The sequence below is a fragment of the Tursiops truncatus genome, chromosome 15 (assembly GCF_011762595.2).
Source record: "Tursiops truncatus isolate mTurTru1 chromosome 15, mTurTru1.mat.Y, whole genome shotgun sequence".
Classification (NCBI taxonomy): domain Eukaryota; kingdom Metazoa; phylum Chordata; class Mammalia; order Artiodactyla; family Delphinidae; genus Tursiops; species Tursiops truncatus.
The window spans coordinates 5951430-5969832 of NC_047048.1; the positions used below are offsets into that span (position 1 = coordinate 5951430).

The following is an 18403-nucleotide window of genomic DNA, read 5'->3' on the forward strand; positions in this document are numbered from 1 at the left end:
TTAATCTCACAGCATGCTGGCCATAACCACATTATTGCTGAGATTTCTTATCTAGAGAGGTTTAGCACATCCTGAACAGTGGGCCCAGTACGCCAAGGCCTTCTCTGCTTGGACTTGCAGGAAGAACCACCAGAGGGCCATCGAATCCTTGCAGGCCAGCCTGGAGGCGGAGGCCAAGGGCCGGGCAGAGGCACTTCGGCTCAAGAAGAAGATGGAGACAGACCTGAATGAGATGGAAATCCAGCTGGACCACGCCAACAAGAACAACAGCGAACTTGTGAAGACGTTGAAAAGGCTGCAACAGCAAATCAAGGTAGCAATCTGGAAGCAGGAAGAACTAATCACAAAGCCAGCCATCCCCGAGCCTGCAGGCTCACTGGGAGCTAATGACATGCCTGTCCAGCCAGGATAAAGGCACGAGAGCGAGAACGTGGGGTGGCTGGCAGTCTAGGGAGCAGGAGACTTGGGGACTGTATAAATGAGAGACCCCAACTACCAAGATCCGTATCCTGGACCACTGGAAAGAGGGAAGGAGGGAATCAGGAATTTGGGCCTGTCTTGCTTTTTAAAATCATTTTTGACTTATTAGAAATGATTACAGACACAGAAAAATAAAGAACATAACAAACACCCATATACCGACCACTCACCTTAAATAGAGTTGAAGGCCTGCTTTATCACTTGCTGTCATCAGCCTGGTCTGTAGCACATGCATAGCTGGACCCACGCATTCAACATGTGTTTACTGGAGCCCTGCCCTGGCCAGGCACTGTATTAGGTGCTAGGGGTACAAGAATGGATAAAACAAACAAACTTCCCTGCAGACAAATAATAAGCAACAAATAAATAAAACTGTAGTATTAAAAATGGTGAGAGGGCTTCCCTGGTGGCACAGTGGTTGAGAGTCCGCCTGCCGATGCAGGGGACACGGGTTCGTGCCCCGGTCCGGGAAGATCCCACATGCCGCGGAGCAGCTAGGCCCATGAGCCATGGCCGCTAAGCCTGCGCGTCCAGAGCCTGTGCTCCGCAATGGGAGAGGCCACAACAGTGAGAGGCCCGCGTACAGCAAAAAAAAAAAAAAAAAAAAAAAATTGTGAGAAGTGCTATGGAGAAAGAACAAGAAAGACAGGAGAAGGGAGACGGGAATTAGCCAGGGCAGGGGGTAATTGTCAAAGGTCACTGAGGAAGGCCTCCTTGAGAAGACCCTGCTGGAAACACCAGGTCCTCGTCATCAGGAAATCCTTGACCTCATGCTGACCAGGCTGGACAGATCCTCCAGACACCTGGGCCCTGCATCAACCAGACCCTGAACTCCCCAGGGCAGGGCTGCACTTTGCACTCTCTTCCCCTGTGGCCTGCACCTCCCCACCTTCACCCCAGCTCCCCGCTGAGCCTGGTCCAGGAAGGTCATAGCACCCTCAGGCCTGGGCAACCCCTGGCCGTGGGAGAAGGGCTCAGGCCAGGGTCTCTCATCCGCCAGGACCTGCAGATACAGATGGACGAAGACGCCCGGCAGCATGAGGAGCTGCGGGAACAGTACAACCTGCAGGAACGGCGCCTGAGCCTGCTGCAGACTGAGATGGACGAGGTGCGCTCGGCCCTGGAGGGCAGCGAGCGCTCCCGCAAGCTGCTGGAGCAGGAGGTGGTGGAGGTCACCGAGCGGCACAACGAGCTCAACGTCCAGGTGGGGGCAGCTACTGGCCATGTGGACTCCCACTCGGGGTGCTGGGGTGAGGCCAGGGCGGCGCCCAAACCTCATGGGCTCCCCTCAAAGGCCCACTCGGCAGATCCTCAGAATGCACCTGCAGAGCTTTCTTTCTGTTGTGGTTAGAAAACAAACAAAAAAACCCATAACATAAAACGTACCATCTTAACCATTTTTCAGTGCAGAGCTTTTCAAGACAGACTCCCACGACTCCCCCCTGGAGATTCTGATCCAGTGAGTCTGTAGTGGGACCCACGGGAATTTAACTTTTAGAAACTCCTCATGAAATTCTGATGATTTAGCCAATTTTAAGGACAACCGTTACCACCCCCCATCCCCCCACCCCGCCCAGTGTACTGAAGATAGAACTTCAGAACTGGAAGGGATCTAGAATATTCCAAAGTCCGACATTCGTGGTACACATGAAAAACTGTGGCCGAGAGTTGAGTGGCTCACCCATGGTCAACACCAGGGACCCCAGCGGTGATGCAGGTGCTTCCTGCCGCTCACAATGCAGTCCTTTACCAGCACGGCTTCATCCTTACTCACCATCTCATGCGAATTCACCGAAAGAAAAAAATGTACATGGGACCTATAGGGATTACAACCCCACTTTAGAGATAAAAAGACCAATCCCAGGGGTAAAAAGGAGACACACAGGCAGAAGCACTAGGGCTTGAACCTGGTCTTCCCAGCTCCAAGTTCAGGATTGTACTAGAGATACCACCCACCCCAGGCCTAAATGATGTTCTTCCCAGGCTCCGTGTGATGCAAATTCTAATCTAAAACTCAGAGAAGAATGCAGGATAGAGACCTTCACCCCAAGCAGGGGGCCCAGGATTGGGGGTCTGGGAGAGGGTGGCTTTTCCTGGACACAGGAAGGGCTGTGCAGACTCTGGGCTCATGGCAATGTCTTCGTTTCCTCCTCCAGAACCAAAGCCTCCTTGTGGTCAAGCGTAAGCTGGAGTCTGATGTCCAGCGCATCTCCAACGAGCATGAGGAGCTCATCAGTGAGTTCCGCTCGGTCGATGAGAGGGCCAAGAAAGCCATGACAGACGTAAGTGCGTGCACGGCCTGCTGCAGCTGGGAGGGGCCTGGGCACCCTACCCCCACCCCAGCCAGACCCCCTGCCGGCGACCAGGCCACCCTAGGCAGGGAAGGCCGCCTCCTTTGGTTTCTGAAAAGCCAAGAGATTAGAGCATGAGGCCTGGGGACACAGACCAAAGGAGCTGTTGAAGTGGGCTCATCTGGGCAGGTATTTTGGCAAGGAGAGGAGCCTTGAACCAGCCTTAAGGGGAGGGTTAGTGAAAGGAAGATGGGTGCCATGCCCAGGGGTTCAGGGCTGGAGGTCAGCAAGGGAGGCCTTCAAGTGTTTTCACCCTAGTATCCCTTTGGGTGCTCAGTGGTGGATGCTACGTGCCCCACTTTAAAGATGAGGAAATACAGATTTTATCGTCAAGCTCCTTAGGCTTGACTGAAATGCCAGGAGCTCAGGAACATTGTTGGTCTTATTTGGTGCTGTGTTCTGAGATCATAGACTGGTACCCGGCACGCTGTAAGCCCTCCATGAATATTTTACACAAGAACAAGTGGGTTAAATGACTGGCGCTGGGTGCAGACCTTGGACTTTCTACTCAGGCCTGTGTTTTTCCCGCTCTCTGTCCTGTGCCCCTCATGGAGGAGACAGCAGAGTCTGGCTGGAGAGCGCCGGCTGGCAGGTCCATGGGATTGGGCAGCCTGGGTCTGAGCACAGGCGCCTGCCTCCTCCCGTCACTCGGAGGGATGTGGGAGCATGGGGCACCCCCTCTACCACACCCCAGCAGCATGTCAGCCAGGGTCCTCTTGTCCACCGCTTGGTGTCCCAGAGGCGGGGAGACAAGGTCCCTCGTCTCTCAAAGGCACTAGGAGCCTGGATGGGAGCCCAGCTCCAGCTCCAGTGCTTCCACCCGCCCCCCCACCCCAGGCTGCCCGCATGGCCGAGGAACTCCGGCAAGAGCAGGACCACTGCATGCACCTGGAGAAAATCAAGAAGAACTACGAGGTCACCATCAAGGACTTGCAGGCCAAGATGGAGGAGGCTGAGCAGCTGGCTCTCAAGGGAGGGAAACGCACAATCATGAAGCTGGAAGCCAGGGTGAGGGCGGCACTGAACCAGAGGGAAAAAGGAGATGGGAAGGGGGTCTTTTCCGCCCAAAAGTGCCAAGCATCTGATGAGGAGCTGGGCCTCTAATCTATTTCTACAACGGTCTCCTCTCCTCCTCCTCTCCCTGTCACCTTCCCCACAGAGTGTCCTTAGCCCCCAAGCAGAGTGGTTCCCCACATTCTTCCTCTGTCTCTGTTCCCAGTCTCTGTTTCCAACATTATTCCTCTCTTCTTACTTACTTAAAACGAGCCTCCGTCTTCACCTCATGGAATGTCAGAGCTGGAAGGGCCCAGGGGGTCGGTCACCTTGTCCCACCCCTGCCTCCCCCATTTTCCAGAGGAGGAAACTTGAGGCTCAAGGCATCTGACCACCTGCTGGTGAAAGGCTGAGCCCACCCAACCCTCCTGGGCAGGGCTCACTTCTGGGCAGGAAGTGGACACCGCAACACCCCTGCCCAAGGCCACTGAGCTCTGAAGTTCAAAAACCTGCGTTCCCCCAGCCGCATTCCTCTCCTCCTCCCCCAGATCAAAGAACTGGAGACGGAGCTGGACGGGGAGCAGAAACAGCACGTGGAAACGGTCAAGACGCTGCGGAAGAATGAGCGGCGCCTCAAAGAGCTGGTCTTCCAGACGGAGGAGGACCACAAGACCAACCAGCGCATGCAGGAGCTGGTGGAGAAGCTGCAGAACAAGCTGAAGGTCTACAAGCGGCAGATCGAGGAGGCGGTGGGTGCCCACCACGTGGCCCCAATTCTCCCCCCTTCCCAGCCCAGGTTTCCAGCCTTGGTTAGAATGAACCACAGGAGAGGACTCAAGTCTTGGCCAAAAGATGGCTTCCTGTCCACAGCACTTCATCCTCGCTGTCACATGGGCAGTGGACTAGACATGACACACTGGAGATAAGAACGTGTAAAAAATGAAAATATCCCGAGAACACCCATGCTAACTAAAACACCTACTTTGGTGGGATCTAAAGCCAGGGAAGGTCTCGGGTGCCTCCGTCCTGCTTCCACTGCCCCTTGTGGCCTCTCCCTCCTGGTCAGAAGGTTAAACACCAGGACCTTCCCTTTTTTGATCCCCTTGACACAAGGCAGGAAGGCTGATACTCTTAATCTATTTCACAGGTGAGGAAACAGCCCAGAGTAGGGTACTTATGTTATTTCAGTCAAACTCACATGGTTAGCAAATGGCAGCTTCAAGTCTCAACCCTAGACCGCACGCCCACCTGCCGCCACCATCATCCCCCACCCAGGATGTAGATATTTGACTCTGCTGTCATTTGCTGCCAGTTCTGGGACCACCACGTTGACTCCATCATCCACCCACGCACCTAACACTGTTCCCAAAAGGCTCAATAAAGGCCAGGTTTACAGGAAATACGGTTCTAACCAAAATGACACTATTACTCTCTTGGGAAGATGAGGGGGTGGGAAATGTGTGACAGGGGCTCAAGAAAGCACCAGATCCACATCTTCCATGGTGGGGTACCAATAGCTAATGCCTAAAACCACACATTACAGAAGCCGCAACAGAGCACATTTTATTTAGAAATATGGACGTCAAAGCTAAAAGCGTTGAAGGTAGGTGTCCGTGGTGACCTGGAGGATGCCCCGACCCAGGACTGCTGTGTTTCCTAATAAGCCTTACAGAAAGACTGGACTCTTTAAGATGTCCATGTAGAACTGAAAACAATGCACGTTTAGCCAGAACAAGCCAGGTTTATGCCCCATTTTCCACTGTGCCTTTGTCACAGGAGGAGCAGGCCAACCAGACCTTGGCTCGCTACAGGAAGACGGTACATGAGCTGGATGACGCCGAGGAGCGGGCCGGCATGGCGGAGACCGCCCTGAACAAGCTGCGCACCAGACACCGCGTGGCTGGCAAAGGCATCACCTCTGTGGAGATCATCCAGGTGTCCAAGACAGGCACCTCCAAAACCCTTTCTGAGGAGTGAGGTGCCACGTGTCCCAGCTCACAGCCGGTAGGTGTGTACTCTATGCTCCAAGTTCACCTCCCCTGCTCTTGCTTTGCTCTTTCCAACTTCTCTGCTTCCTGTCTGCCATGCCCCGACCTTATGCAACGGGGATCCCAAAGCCTCCCCTGTCCCTTCAGCCGCAACACTCCCTCAGCACTCTCAGGTGTGATGCCGTCCACTTGTGTCACAGGTGCTGGTGGTCGTGATGCTCCCCCCATCTGAGTGGAAGCTCTTGGGAGGCAGGTTCCGCGTCTGCTGCCCCTTCACACTAGGCCTGGCAGATAGGTGCTCAGTACATGCTTGTTTTCACTGGAGAACTCTAGGGACATCTGCAAGCTTATAGGTGGTGTGCATTCATCTTTCATATCCCCCACAGTATCATCCCTGAGGATTTCATCAATGCTGGCTGAATTTAGGTTTCTAACATCAAGGAAATCATCATCATCACAGCTACCATTTCTTGAGCACTGAGTGCCAGTGGGATTTTAGGGGCAATTTTTTTAATAGTCTTTTATTATTTTCCTTAACCCAGAACCAATTGAGAAGAAATACAGGAGACAAATACATAAAAGTCACAATGCTAGTTTTATTATGATACAATTCTAGATTGAGAATTCATGGGTGTCTACCATGAGCATCCTTGTACTTCACCCCAGAATTAAAAGTACCTGCAGAACTGAACAACCACAGCCCTGCTCCCTGGGGAGCAGCCCCTACTCCAAGGGCAGGAATGACCAGAGCTCATCGACCCTGCAGGTAGATCCAAAAGGAGACCAGATGGGGTTCATCCCCGCCTTCCTGGTTCCTTCTTCCAAGTACAGGATAAACCACTCCTCTTCCCATGAGAGGAGCAAGGGAAAGGTGAGAAGCAAAGAACATTATTCTAGAGCAGTGGTTCCCAAAATGTGGTCTTTGGACCAGCAGTCACCTCAGCATCACCTGGGAAGTTGTTAGAAATGCGAATTCTTGGGCTCCACGCCAGACCTACTGAAGCAGAAGCTCTGGGGGTGGGCCCTGCATTTGAGGTTTAACCAGCCCTCCAGGTGATTCTGACATATGGGCAAGTTTGAGAACCAGTGCTGTAGCAGAAATCTCCCCTGACAGAAACAGGAGCCAGGGAATGCAGGTTTCTTCTACTTTCACAAGAGCCAGACATGTGGTAAATGTTTTTCACTCTAATTTATACCGTTGAGGTAGGTATAAATATCTGCGTTTGCCAGGTGAGGAAAATGAGCTCAGGGAAGTTCAGTGACGCCCATGGTCACGCAAGCCCTGTGTTATGGAAAGGCAGGCTGTCCTTTATTTTAATTGCTGTGGAGATTGATAAGGTTACCGTCTGATTAGGATGAACCGGGACAATTCATGATCAAGGACTTGGTTTAGGTTGGGAGCGGCAGGGGTTTGGAGTCTCAGTGCCACATGCTGATGTTCAACCTCCACGGATTCTGGGAATTTTTTTCTGGCCTCATGTTCGAGCATCCGGTTGAGTCAGCCCTTGGTGAGGGTAAGGTCCCCCACTCACAGCTCTCTATCTCTCAGGACCGGGTCAGTTTGGGTTTTAGCCAGAAGTGATAACCCCGTTGACCTTTGAATTCAAGCTGAGACTTTTCTCACCATTTGCTTAGGGAGGGAGCAAAAAATAGGACACAGAATCTTCTTTTTAATTCTCTAATTCTTAAATAATGGTTAGCTCAGGAAGTTAAGGAAACCAGAGGCTTGCCTCTGGATGAGTCCTACAATTAACATGTAACCCCCTCCCTTCAGGGCAAAACCCTCAAAGGGGTCCCTTCTTTTGAGCTCCCGCCTTGGTGGGGGTTACTCCTGAGGCCTCCTGCACCACCCAGACTCAGGAGGCATTTCAGCTCCTTCTGCCTGCTAAGTCTTAGCCTCCAGGATTAGGCACCTTGTAAAGCAGATCCCCTGCCCCAGCTTGGTGACTGTTTATTCCTGGGGTCTGCTGGCCCTGGTCCAACTGCTCTGTCTTCGTGTCATTGGGTTACAGTCCTGCCAACAGTGCCCAGAGGCAGAGCCCCTGGGGTCTGCTCTCTGTGTCCTGGTCCATCCTCACTCTTTTACCCCATTTTCCCCTTATCAGTCACAGATATGCCATTGTGGCCATGAGATATTGCAAGCAAACGAGTACATGGGTTAGCGCTAAGCCAAAATCCCACAGGAATTTAGTTTTCCAAAGTGGCATTATCTTCAATCACAAATACTGACCAAGCTCTGAATATGGACTAGGCCTGTACTCTGGGATACAGAGATGAATAAGAAACGACATCCCGCCTCGTGGAGCTCAGAATCCAGTGGAGAGGCAGACACACACAGCAATCACCACAAGGCTGTGAGCGACTGTTCTGCAGTGTTTGCTTCTCACAGGAGGGGATTCCAGGGGAGGAACGACTGGTTCGACCTGAGGTGGCTAGGGAACAGCTCCATGGAGGACATGACCCGTATGAGAGTCTAGAGCAGCGCCACTCAGTGGGTGGTCCCCACTGCAGAAACTGAGAGGAAGCGTTTAGAAATTTCGAGAGCAATTGGATGCTGCCATGACATCCAAGTGCATGGTCAGTGTATTTCATAAAAGTATTCATCTCAGATAGTAATTAAAATAAACAAAAATGAAAAGTAAAAATAACAGAATCGAAATTAAAAAGAATAAATAAAATGGATCCCTCACCAGGTAGAGAGGGAAAGAAGGCAATTCCAGATAGAAGGCCCAACACATGCAAAAGTGCAGAGGTGGGATGCGCACAAGGGTACAGCATGACTGGAGAAGAGGGGCTCAGGATGAGGTCAGAGTGCTGGACAGGGTGGGAGACAAAGCTGGTGGGACAGGTGTGGGGGGTGGGTGTGAAGGGCCCTGCTGGGAGCAAGTGTTCCATAATCTCCATAAGGAAATCTTGCTAATTTTTAAAATCCATTTGTGGGATGTGAGGAGTAGTAGCTTTTCTTTCTTGGGAAGACACATCAAGTTGGCAAAAGAAGCCTCTTGGCCCCTCATGAGACATTGCAGACAAGTGCATGGTGAGCATTGCATCCCAGGGCATCGCACTCTGGCCCTCTCAATGGCCCGACTAGAGTTCAGACCTACCTGGGCATGCCAGGCCCAAAGAAGGTGTCCCTAAACCCTCACAACCTAGCAGAGCATGAGCCAGGTATGACCCAGTGGTGTCCATTACAAGGAAGGAAACCTGTGCAGAAGCAGCCCAGGAACCTGAGGGCACTGTCTTTCTAGCAAGAAGGGGTCAAAGATGTCAGAATTCCCAGCTCTGGCCCACAAGGGTCTTCTCACCCTCTCTCTCTTTTTTCTTCCAGGGTGACACAGATCACAACAGCAGACCACTGAGAGGAAAAATATATGAAAATGGAAAACTGGGTCTATCCTGAGAATGTTTACTATGCAAAGGAAAGTGCAAGCCAGAAAGAGATAGGTGCAAAAGAATAAAGATAGCTGTGGGGGAGATGGGCTTGGGGATGTAAATACCCAGCCATTAGAGGAATTTAAATTAGCGTGGCTTCTCCGAGATGGCATCAACCTGTCAAGCACTTGGATAACAGTAAGAGTGGGTCTGATTTAGTTGAGATTCTACATGTTCATGTCAAGGACGGAATATGTAATGTCTGTGGGACTTGGCTGTTCTCTAGAAGTAATTCCTCGTGTGGACAATTTTAATACCTTGTCCCCATGCATCTTAAATAAAAGAAACTTGAAAAATAGACCGAGATTGTTTTTAAGTGAAGAATTTTTTCTGTGACTTCCTAATCCAAAGGCAATTTTTATAGTATATCAGAGTTCTGTTGTGTCCGTGACCTCATTCACAGGCTTGTGTCTATTGGAAACCATGAAACCTATGTAGTCATGGTGAGGTTCTTTGCAAATTGTGAAAGGGTGTATCATATCAGAGATACGAAGAGAGATATCATATCAGAGATATGAAGACAAACTAGGTTTCGTAAAGCTGAGATAGTTACAGGACCCCCTAAAAGGATGTTAGGATCCATCCAGGCTAACGACCCAAAGGCCCCCCACGCCACGCCTCAGCATCTCCCTGGATGCTCAGACACAGGTAGGCCAGCTCTGTGAGGGCAGGCAAAGTGTATCTTGTGTGTTTTATTCACTGCTGTTTCTCAGCAATAAGATAGCGCCCAGCCTGAAGGGAGAACACAGTAAATACGGTAAATACTTTTGGAGTGAATGCCTCCCAAGGCAGTGCTTCCTGACATTGCACAGAGAGCTTCCTTAAATCAGGCTGAGCCCTGCCCCCTGGTGGAATCCACTTGTCAACCCTGGTTTTGACACCCAGGACCCTACAGAACCACCTGAATGGAAGGCAGGTCTCACGGTCCCTCCAAGTTGCTCTTCCCTTCCTGGGTCCTTTCATCTTCCCAAGTGTGACAGGATTTCTTTGTCACCTTCTGACACTCCTCGACCCTGTTTCTCTCCTCACTGTCCTAGTCTTTGGGGTGCAGGGGCAGAGGGAGCAGCCCTCAGAACGCCCCTCCTCCCCAGCTTCATCGAAATGGGGTCTTCCCTTTGAATTTCAGCACCCTGACCTCTCCAATGCACTGGCAGACAGAAATCATTGTACAGGCTGGTAGAAGAAGGGTTATTAATATGCTGGTGGTGGATCCCTCTCCGTCTTCACACGGGCCCACATCACCCCCATGATGGTTCTAATCTTCCCACTCTCTAGGCACCTCGGAGGGAACGGGGTTTGCGTCCTTCTGTGCAAATGCACCAAATGTGAAGACGCTGCCCTCCGGTGGTGGGGTCTCCAACTGCTGTATGTGAATTTCCTGGGAGACACCAAATCACACAATCTTAGAATTATATTAGAATTTTAGGGCTCAAAAGGACATCTGGAGAGTGTCTAGTCCAACTTTCAGCCAGTTTGGGATTCCCTTCCACAGCATCCCTGAAAAAACTGGTAATCCAACTTGAACTCTTCCAGTGAAAAAAAGGCAGCTCATTGCAGTTTTGGCTGACAATCATGGTTCAAAAGTCCCACCCAGTATTGAGTCGAAATATGTCTCCTCTATTTTGCCCTTACTTCAATCTAGTCTTCACCTCAGTAATTACATAAAATAAGTCTAATTCTTTTGCTCTGAAGTCAGATATGGGTTCCACTTTGCCAGCAGTGTGACCTTGGGCAACTTAACCTATCTTATCTCCTGTTTCCTCAACTATTAAATGAGGAATAATAAGAGCATCTGCCTCGTAGGAATGTGAAGTTTAAACAAGATAACTTGGCACGGAGCCCATTATGCATGGCACTGAGACACTCGCCAAGTTTCTTCTAGCATTCCGTAGGACTCCGACACTTGACCTCCTGGGGGAGGCTCTGCTGGGCTGTCAGTCTAGTAGCTGATGGCAGCGAGCCTCTTCCTGGAGAGATGCCAGGAGCATTCCATGAGGTTGAAAGACCTCATCATTGTTTCCTGGAGGACAGTCCGCTTTTGGTCCCCTCACACTCAGAGAATTTCAGAGCAGCTCCTGACTTTGCCAGGGAGGGTGGGGGCCCAGAAGTAGACAGGCTCAGTGACTTGCCCAAGACCATTCAGTTAATGCAGAGACAGAAATAATGCTTTGTGGCAGGAGATGAGGTGAGGTTTCTGACCCAGTGTTTATAAGAAAACGGACTTCACCTCGCCACATATGCTGTTTTTTGCCTAAGGACATGAAATTTCAGAATGGCTTAAAGGCCTAAAATGGTATAATCTATATGGCCTTACAAAATACTAATATATAATTGGCATCCACGATGATTGAAATCAGGGCACTGGCACCATGTTCTGTAGAGTAAATGGAGCAAAGACTATTTAGATGGTTTTGCTAAATGTTTTGGGATAGCTTTCAAGGCTGCTAAATTTTGTATCACTGATTGTATTAAGTATATTTTCTTATTTTCTATATTCTTGAAGGTCTGGCATCTGAGGAGACACTGCCTCTCCCAGGGCTGCCAATTCTTAGGGATAGCAAACAGCTCTCATACACAGACTAACCAATCTGGAGCCCAAACTCTGAACCACCTCCTCTATCCAGTTCTTATACTCTGCGAGGCAATATTCCCCTGCCCTAATTATCCCAGGACCAGGTAGCAGACGAGGGACTGCCCCTCTGTCCCACAGCCTGCTGAAATTAACCAATCCTAACCCTGCTCACCCTGCATCGCCCATTCCTTCCCATGGAAACCGCAATGAAAGCTCGTGCCCATGCTTTCCCCCTTGCTCCTTCTACTCCTGACCAACCCTGGTGCTTCCCCACATGGCCCTAAGTGGCATGTCATGCCATGCTTCCTACTTCTAGGTCTATGAGTGTATAAACTTCTTCCTTCATGACAATCATTTCTATGTCTGTGTATCTTCCCACACCTGATTAAAGCAAACCCCAGGTACATTTTAAGGTACATACACCAATTATCTTCCTCCTCCTTTCACATGTGAACCACTACTGGGTCCTTGTAGGGAACCCAGCAGGTTCTGGGTCATCCCCATGGAGCACAACTTTGGGTGTTTCCAGAAGTCACAAAGACCCCGGGCCCTTCCACCCACAAGCTACCAGGAACTGAGGCTGGAGATCTGTTGTGAAAAGGCCAACCCTGAGTTATGGTAAAACCACAAGACTGGAAGGGAACTTGCTGGCTATAAGGGACTGTTATAAGGGACTGTTCTCTCCTCTGAACCCTGAACCCTGGCTTAGGCTAATGAAAAGTGTATCCTGAGACTTTGGAGCAGTGATTCCGTTAACACTTTTTTCTACAGACATTTAAAAAACCAACTTTTAAATAAAGACAGCAAAACAGTAACCAGATATTTTGACCAAGGGGGAACCTGTATTATGAAAATACAGAGGGCTGTTTGCTAATTCCAGTACAAGTGGTTGAGAGTCTGAGCAGTACTTTTGACAGCCTATCATGACCACAAAGACAAAAGTCAGAGTCCAGGGCCCTCCAAGGATGAGGGTCCTGGTAAATGTCTGTTGTATTACTTAGAGTTCTCCAGAGAAATGGAACCAACAGGAGAGAGAGAGTGAGACAGAGAGCGAGAGAGACAGACAGACAGACAGACAGAGAGAAAGATAGATACAGAGTCAGAAAGATATATAGGTAGATAGATGTAAAGAGATTTATCATAAGGAACTGACTCACATGATTATGAAGGCCAGCAAGTAAAAAATCTGCAGAGCCAATGTCCTGGTTCAAGGCGGAAGGCCAGAAGCTGCTGTAGAACCAGAAAGATCCAATGTTCCAGTTCAATTCCTCCTGTCACGCAGGAGGAATTATCTTTTACTTGCGGGAGGTCAGCCTTTTGTTCTATTCAGGTCTTCAACTGATTGGGTGAGCAACATCCACATTATGGAGGGCAATCTGTTTTCAGTCTACCAATTTAAATGTCAATCTCATCCAAAAAACTCCCTCACAGAAACATCCAGAATAATGTTTGACCAAATATCTGGGCATCTTAGGGCTCAGTCAAGTTGACAAATAAAATTAACCACCACACCTGTGTTTTGGGTTGGGATTCGAGGAATAAGGGTGAATTAGAAGATGAACATTCTTCCCAAGGACTGGAGCCCAGCTTTGAGTCATCTGGGTGGTCCAGAAAATCTCAAATCCTAAAATTAGATAAAAGTGATTCCAGACTGTTGACATCTTTGGGTACATGGCAAGATGAAAATGAAAACCTTATCTGGGCAAAGATAAAATCATTTTAGGTCTCAAATTATTCCTACACAATTTTAAAAATAAAATGTGAGACACAACATTGGTAACCAAGCATATGAAAGGACAAGAACCAGTCAAAACAACATGTTAGTAATAGCAACAATCCCACAGGAACTTCAGAAAATGGCAAACACATGATACTTACTACAGAATTAAAATGCATGACAAGAATAGCATATAACTATGGAGAAGGATAACAAAGGAGCTAAGGTATTCTAAGATCCTTGCATTATCCAGGAAGAGAAAGTACTAATCATTGGTTGCTGGTAAACATTTAGCAACCAGCTCTCTGTAGGATAAAAGCCATGATCTGAAGCCTTTGTTACTTTCTATCGTATAAATGCTCTACCATAGCTGATGTCAAGCCACCAAGAGGTTACTGAACATGGAGTTGGGAGGAGATGGGCATTCTTGGCTCTCCTGAGCCAGTCTGAGCTGGCTCCAGCACAGCTCTGAATTAGTCCTTGAAAATGGAATATAAAAAATAATCAGTCCGGGCTTCCCTGGTGGCGCAGTGGTTGAGAGTCCGCCTGCCGATGCAGGGGACACGGGTTTGTGCCCCGGTGCAGGAAGATCTCACATGCTGTGGAGCGGCTGGGCCCGTGAGCCATGGCCGCTGAGCCTGTGCGTCCGGAGCCTGTGCTCCGCAGCGGGAGAGGCCACAACAGTGAGAGGCCCACGTACCGCAAAAAAAAAAAAAAAAAAAAAAAAAAAATCAATTCGCGGGACTTCCCTGGCAGTCCAGTGGTTAAGACTCCAAGCTTCTGGGCTTCCCTGGTGGCGCAGTGGTTGAGAGTCCACCTGCCGATACAGGGGACACGGGTTTGTGCCCCGGTCCGGGAGGATCCCACATGCCGCGGAGCAGCTGGGCCCGTGACCCATGGCCGCTGAGCCTGCGCGTCCGGAGCCTGTGCTCTGCAGCGGGAGAGGCCACAACAGCGAGAGGCCCGCGTATCGCAAAAAAAAAAAAAAAAAGACTCCAAGCTTCTAATGCAGGGGACGCAGGTTCAATCCCTGGTCAGGGAACTAAGATCCCATATGATGCACGGCGCGGCCAAAAAATAAAATTAAAAAATAAAAAATCAATCCAAAAGAAGGCAAGAAAGAAGAGAAACAGAATAGGGCAAAAATAAAGTAAATGATAAGATGGTAGGGTTCAACTCCAATATATCAGTAATTTAAATGTAAATGGACAGGATGTTTCAAGTTAAAAGATAAACATGCTATAAAAATAAAATGCAACTACATGTTGTTTATGAGCAGCTCATCTAATAACATAAGGTAATAGAAAAGTTTAAAGTAAAAAGAGAGAAAAAGATATACCGGGCAAACACTAACCAAAAGAAAGCTGGGGTTGCTATATTAATATGAGAGAAGCAAACGTTAAGACAAAAAGCACTATCAGAAAGGAACATTTCATAATGGTAAAACATTCACTTTATCAAAAAGCTAATGTATTATATAAAATAGAGGCACCTATAATATAGCCTCAAAATACATAAAGGAAAAAAATGACAGAATTATAGATAGACAAATCTACAATCATTTGGGATGTATTAACACACCTTTCTTAGCAACTGAAAGAATAAACAAGCAAAACCAAATCAGTAGTTAAGCTAGAAATTATGCAGTTACGGCAGAAATCTTTAACAAAAATATAACTTAAAACTTCCATGTTGGGCTTCCCTGGTGGTGCAGTGGTTAAGAATCCAACTGCCAATGCAGGGGACACAGGTTCAAGCCCTGGTCCTGGAAGATCCCACATGCCGCGGAGCAACTAAGCCCATGTGCCACAACTACTTCTATAAGTTTCTGCCAAATGAGGTAATGATAGAGCCTTATGATAGAGCCCGCGAGCCACAACTACTGAGCCTGTGTGCTGCAACTACTGAAGCCCGCGTGCCTAGAGGCTGTGCTCCGCAACAAGAGAAGCTATCACAATGAGAAGCCCACGCACTGCAACGAAGGGTAGCCCCTGCTCGCCGCAACTAGAGAAAGCCCGTGTGCCACAACGAAGACCCAGCGCAGCCAAAAATAAATAAATAAATTTATTAAAAAAAAAAAACTCCCATGTTTAGAAATTTTAAAATGCTAATTCTACACAAACGCCTCCAGAAAACTGAAGAGAAAGGAATACTTCTGAACGCATTTTACGAGGCCAGAATTACTCGGATACCAAAACTAGAAATTACAAGAAAAGTAAATTACAAAACAATACCCCATAAGCAAAGATTTTAAATTATATTTTAAATTGTCAAATTCTTAACAAAATTTTAACAACCGAATAGAATATTGTATAAAAAGAATAATACATCAAGACCAAGTAGGACTTTTCCCAACAATGCAAGTTTAGTTTAACACCCTGAAATCAATCAGTGTAAAAACTATAAAACTTATAGAAAAATACAGGGAAAAAAATCTATATAACCTTGAATTAAGCAAAAATTTCTTAAACAGGACACTTGATAAATGGACTTCCTCAAAATTAAGATCTTCTGCTCTTTGAAAGACATTAAGAGAATGAACCAAGAGAAGCCACAGACTGGGGAAAAAACAATTGGGAAATAATAAATTATGACAATCAATTTGGTACAGTATTCTCAAACAGTAATTGCCACAATTTATTGGCTGCTTTTAATGTGTCACGCACTCAAGTACTGTATATATGTCATCTATTTTAACCCTTAGAACCACCCTAAGAGGTGGGAACTATTATCCTCATTTGACAGAAACTTATAGAAGTTGATTGACTTGCCCAAAGTCATATATGTACTGTAGCTGGTAAGCTGCAGAGTAAGAATTTGAACCCAGTTCAATTTATTTCCAGTCAATGAACTCTCTTAAGCTGTCCATCATACTACCTTTTTATTAAAATAATAGAAGATTCCATAAAAACATGAAAAAATGTGTTAGAAACAAAATGTGTAAGAAGTGGCCCTGGCCTCCAGGAGATTTACAGGCTTGCAGACTACAGATTTCACTTATCAAATTTGGAAAACGATACTTAGTATTCGTAAGTATGCTTATCTGCTTGTTCTTGTAAGTATGGTTATTAGTGATTGTATGCTATTTATATACCACCTGAGACTATCTTACGTCCCTAGACATCCCATAAACTGGTCCCATCCCTGCACTATGGAAATGAACTGGGTGAGCAGCCTAGAGTGGAAAAACCTGCATGCATTTTTCAATCCCTATGCACTAATTGTATAAAATCCTTTCTATAGGAAACCTTCCCCCTTTGGGGCCACACCCAGCAATTGGGGCAATATCTAAATCATAAGGATTATTAAGTATTAACACAGAGTATGCATTTAGGTTTTTGTCCTTCTGTTAACTTATAGCTTTTATACGCATTGATTCAGTAACATTTCCAAGAGTCTTGTGGTGAATAGGTGGCAGGCCTTAACCCATGTAAGGGAAATGGAGGCAAATTGGCAGTAAGTGTTCACTGTCATTCAGCTGGTGGTACAAGCAAGAACCAATCTTCTTACTCTCCAAATCAACATTCCAGATACTAAATCAAAGGTCCCCTGAACAGAAGGAAATCCTTAGATGTTTGCAAACACATAACCTTTCCAACCTATGATTGGTTATGTTCCTGATGTGTCTATACAAACCCCCTTCCCATTCACAACTGGGGGTAACCAGTCGAAACCCCAGACTGTTTCATTTATTCATAGTTTCATTCAACAAACATTAACTAGGAACTTCCAGGTTCGAAGCACCATGCATTTCCTTGTATTTAAAATATGTGTGAACTGGTTTCATCCTAGTCTCTAAGTTCCTTGAGGACAGTGGAATTTTACCCAACTCTTCTGTACACTGCACAAAATGCTTGACACAATACTTGGCACTTCGTGAATACTCATTATTTGATGACTTGAAGCTTGATCAAAGCTTCAATTCAATCCTATTCCAATTCCAACTGAGAGGGGCTGGGACAAGATGGCTAAGCAGAAGGACCTTGAGCTCACCTCCTCTCACGAGCTCACCAAAATCACAACTGCTGAAGAACCATCCATAATAAAGACCAGAACCTACCAAAAAAGATCTTCTACACCCAAAGACACAAACAAGAAACCACAACAAGATGGCAGGAGGCGCGCTCTTGCAATATCATCAATTCCAAGTGAATCTATTAAGCAAATAAAATTATCCCATGGCAGTGTCCAACCACTCTCTTCCTCCTGTTTCCCATTTCTAAGTACACCTTCCCTGGAATTAATTTTTTAAAAGGCAGAGTCCTCATATTGGATACTAGATCAAGGTCATTACACTAGTCTAAAAAACAAACACTAAAAATAACTTGCCCTCCTTGTAACTCAAACTGGCTCTTACACCAGAACATGATGGGATTAGCAGCTATGTTCTGGACTAGGCATCAGGTCAGCCCTGCCACTGGCTTACATCAAAACCTTCCTCAACTCTCAAAATCCTCTGGTCCTGTTTCTTCAGTACAGAACAAGATGGTTTCACTTCGAGCCCCTGTGGAACTAAGAGTCTATCATCTGGAATGGCTCATAAAACATGAAAGGAAATGCATCAAACAGTAAGCTTTGCTTAGGCTGAAAAGCAAAATATTAACTCAAACGATAGAACCAGTGACTAACATTAAATGTCTCACTGTTACTTTTCTGAGGCTAAATTATTTCTTACCTTGTCATTTATCATAAAGAACCTGGTATTAGTGATTTGCATGTGTCACTCTCATCTGCCCGGATTATAAACTCCTTCAAAGGAACTGTCCTTTGTAAAGAGGTGGGATCTTTATAAAACACGGTAGGTATTTTGACTCTGGGTACCAACTCTACGTACTTCTAGATTAGTTCACCTAACTTGCAGACACACGAG

At 47.3% G+C, this 18403-nt stretch overlaps 1 protein-coding gene across 1 annotated transcript in view; it reads left to right on the forward strand.

Moving 5' to 3' along the window:
- Positions 1-9637, forward strand: part of MYH16 (myosin heavy chain 16) — a 56300-nt gene extending 46663 nt beyond the window's left edge. Inside the window, exons 38-44 of the mRNA XM_073793224.1 lie at positions 121-313; positions 1481-1684; positions 2637-2762; positions 3669-3839; positions 4373-4573; positions 5601-5828; positions 9141-9637. Of these exons, the coding sequence (XP_073649325.1) occupies positions 121-313; positions 1481-1684; positions 2637-2762; positions 3669-3839; positions 4373-4573; positions 5601-5801 (1096 nt within the window). The 3' untranslated portion in view covers positions 5802-5828; positions 9141-9637. The remainder of the gene's footprint in view (positions 1-120; positions 314-1480; positions 1685-2636; positions 2763-3668; positions 3840-4372; positions 4574-5600; positions 5829-9140) is intronic.
- Positions 9638-18403: the final 8766 nt, after the last annotated feature.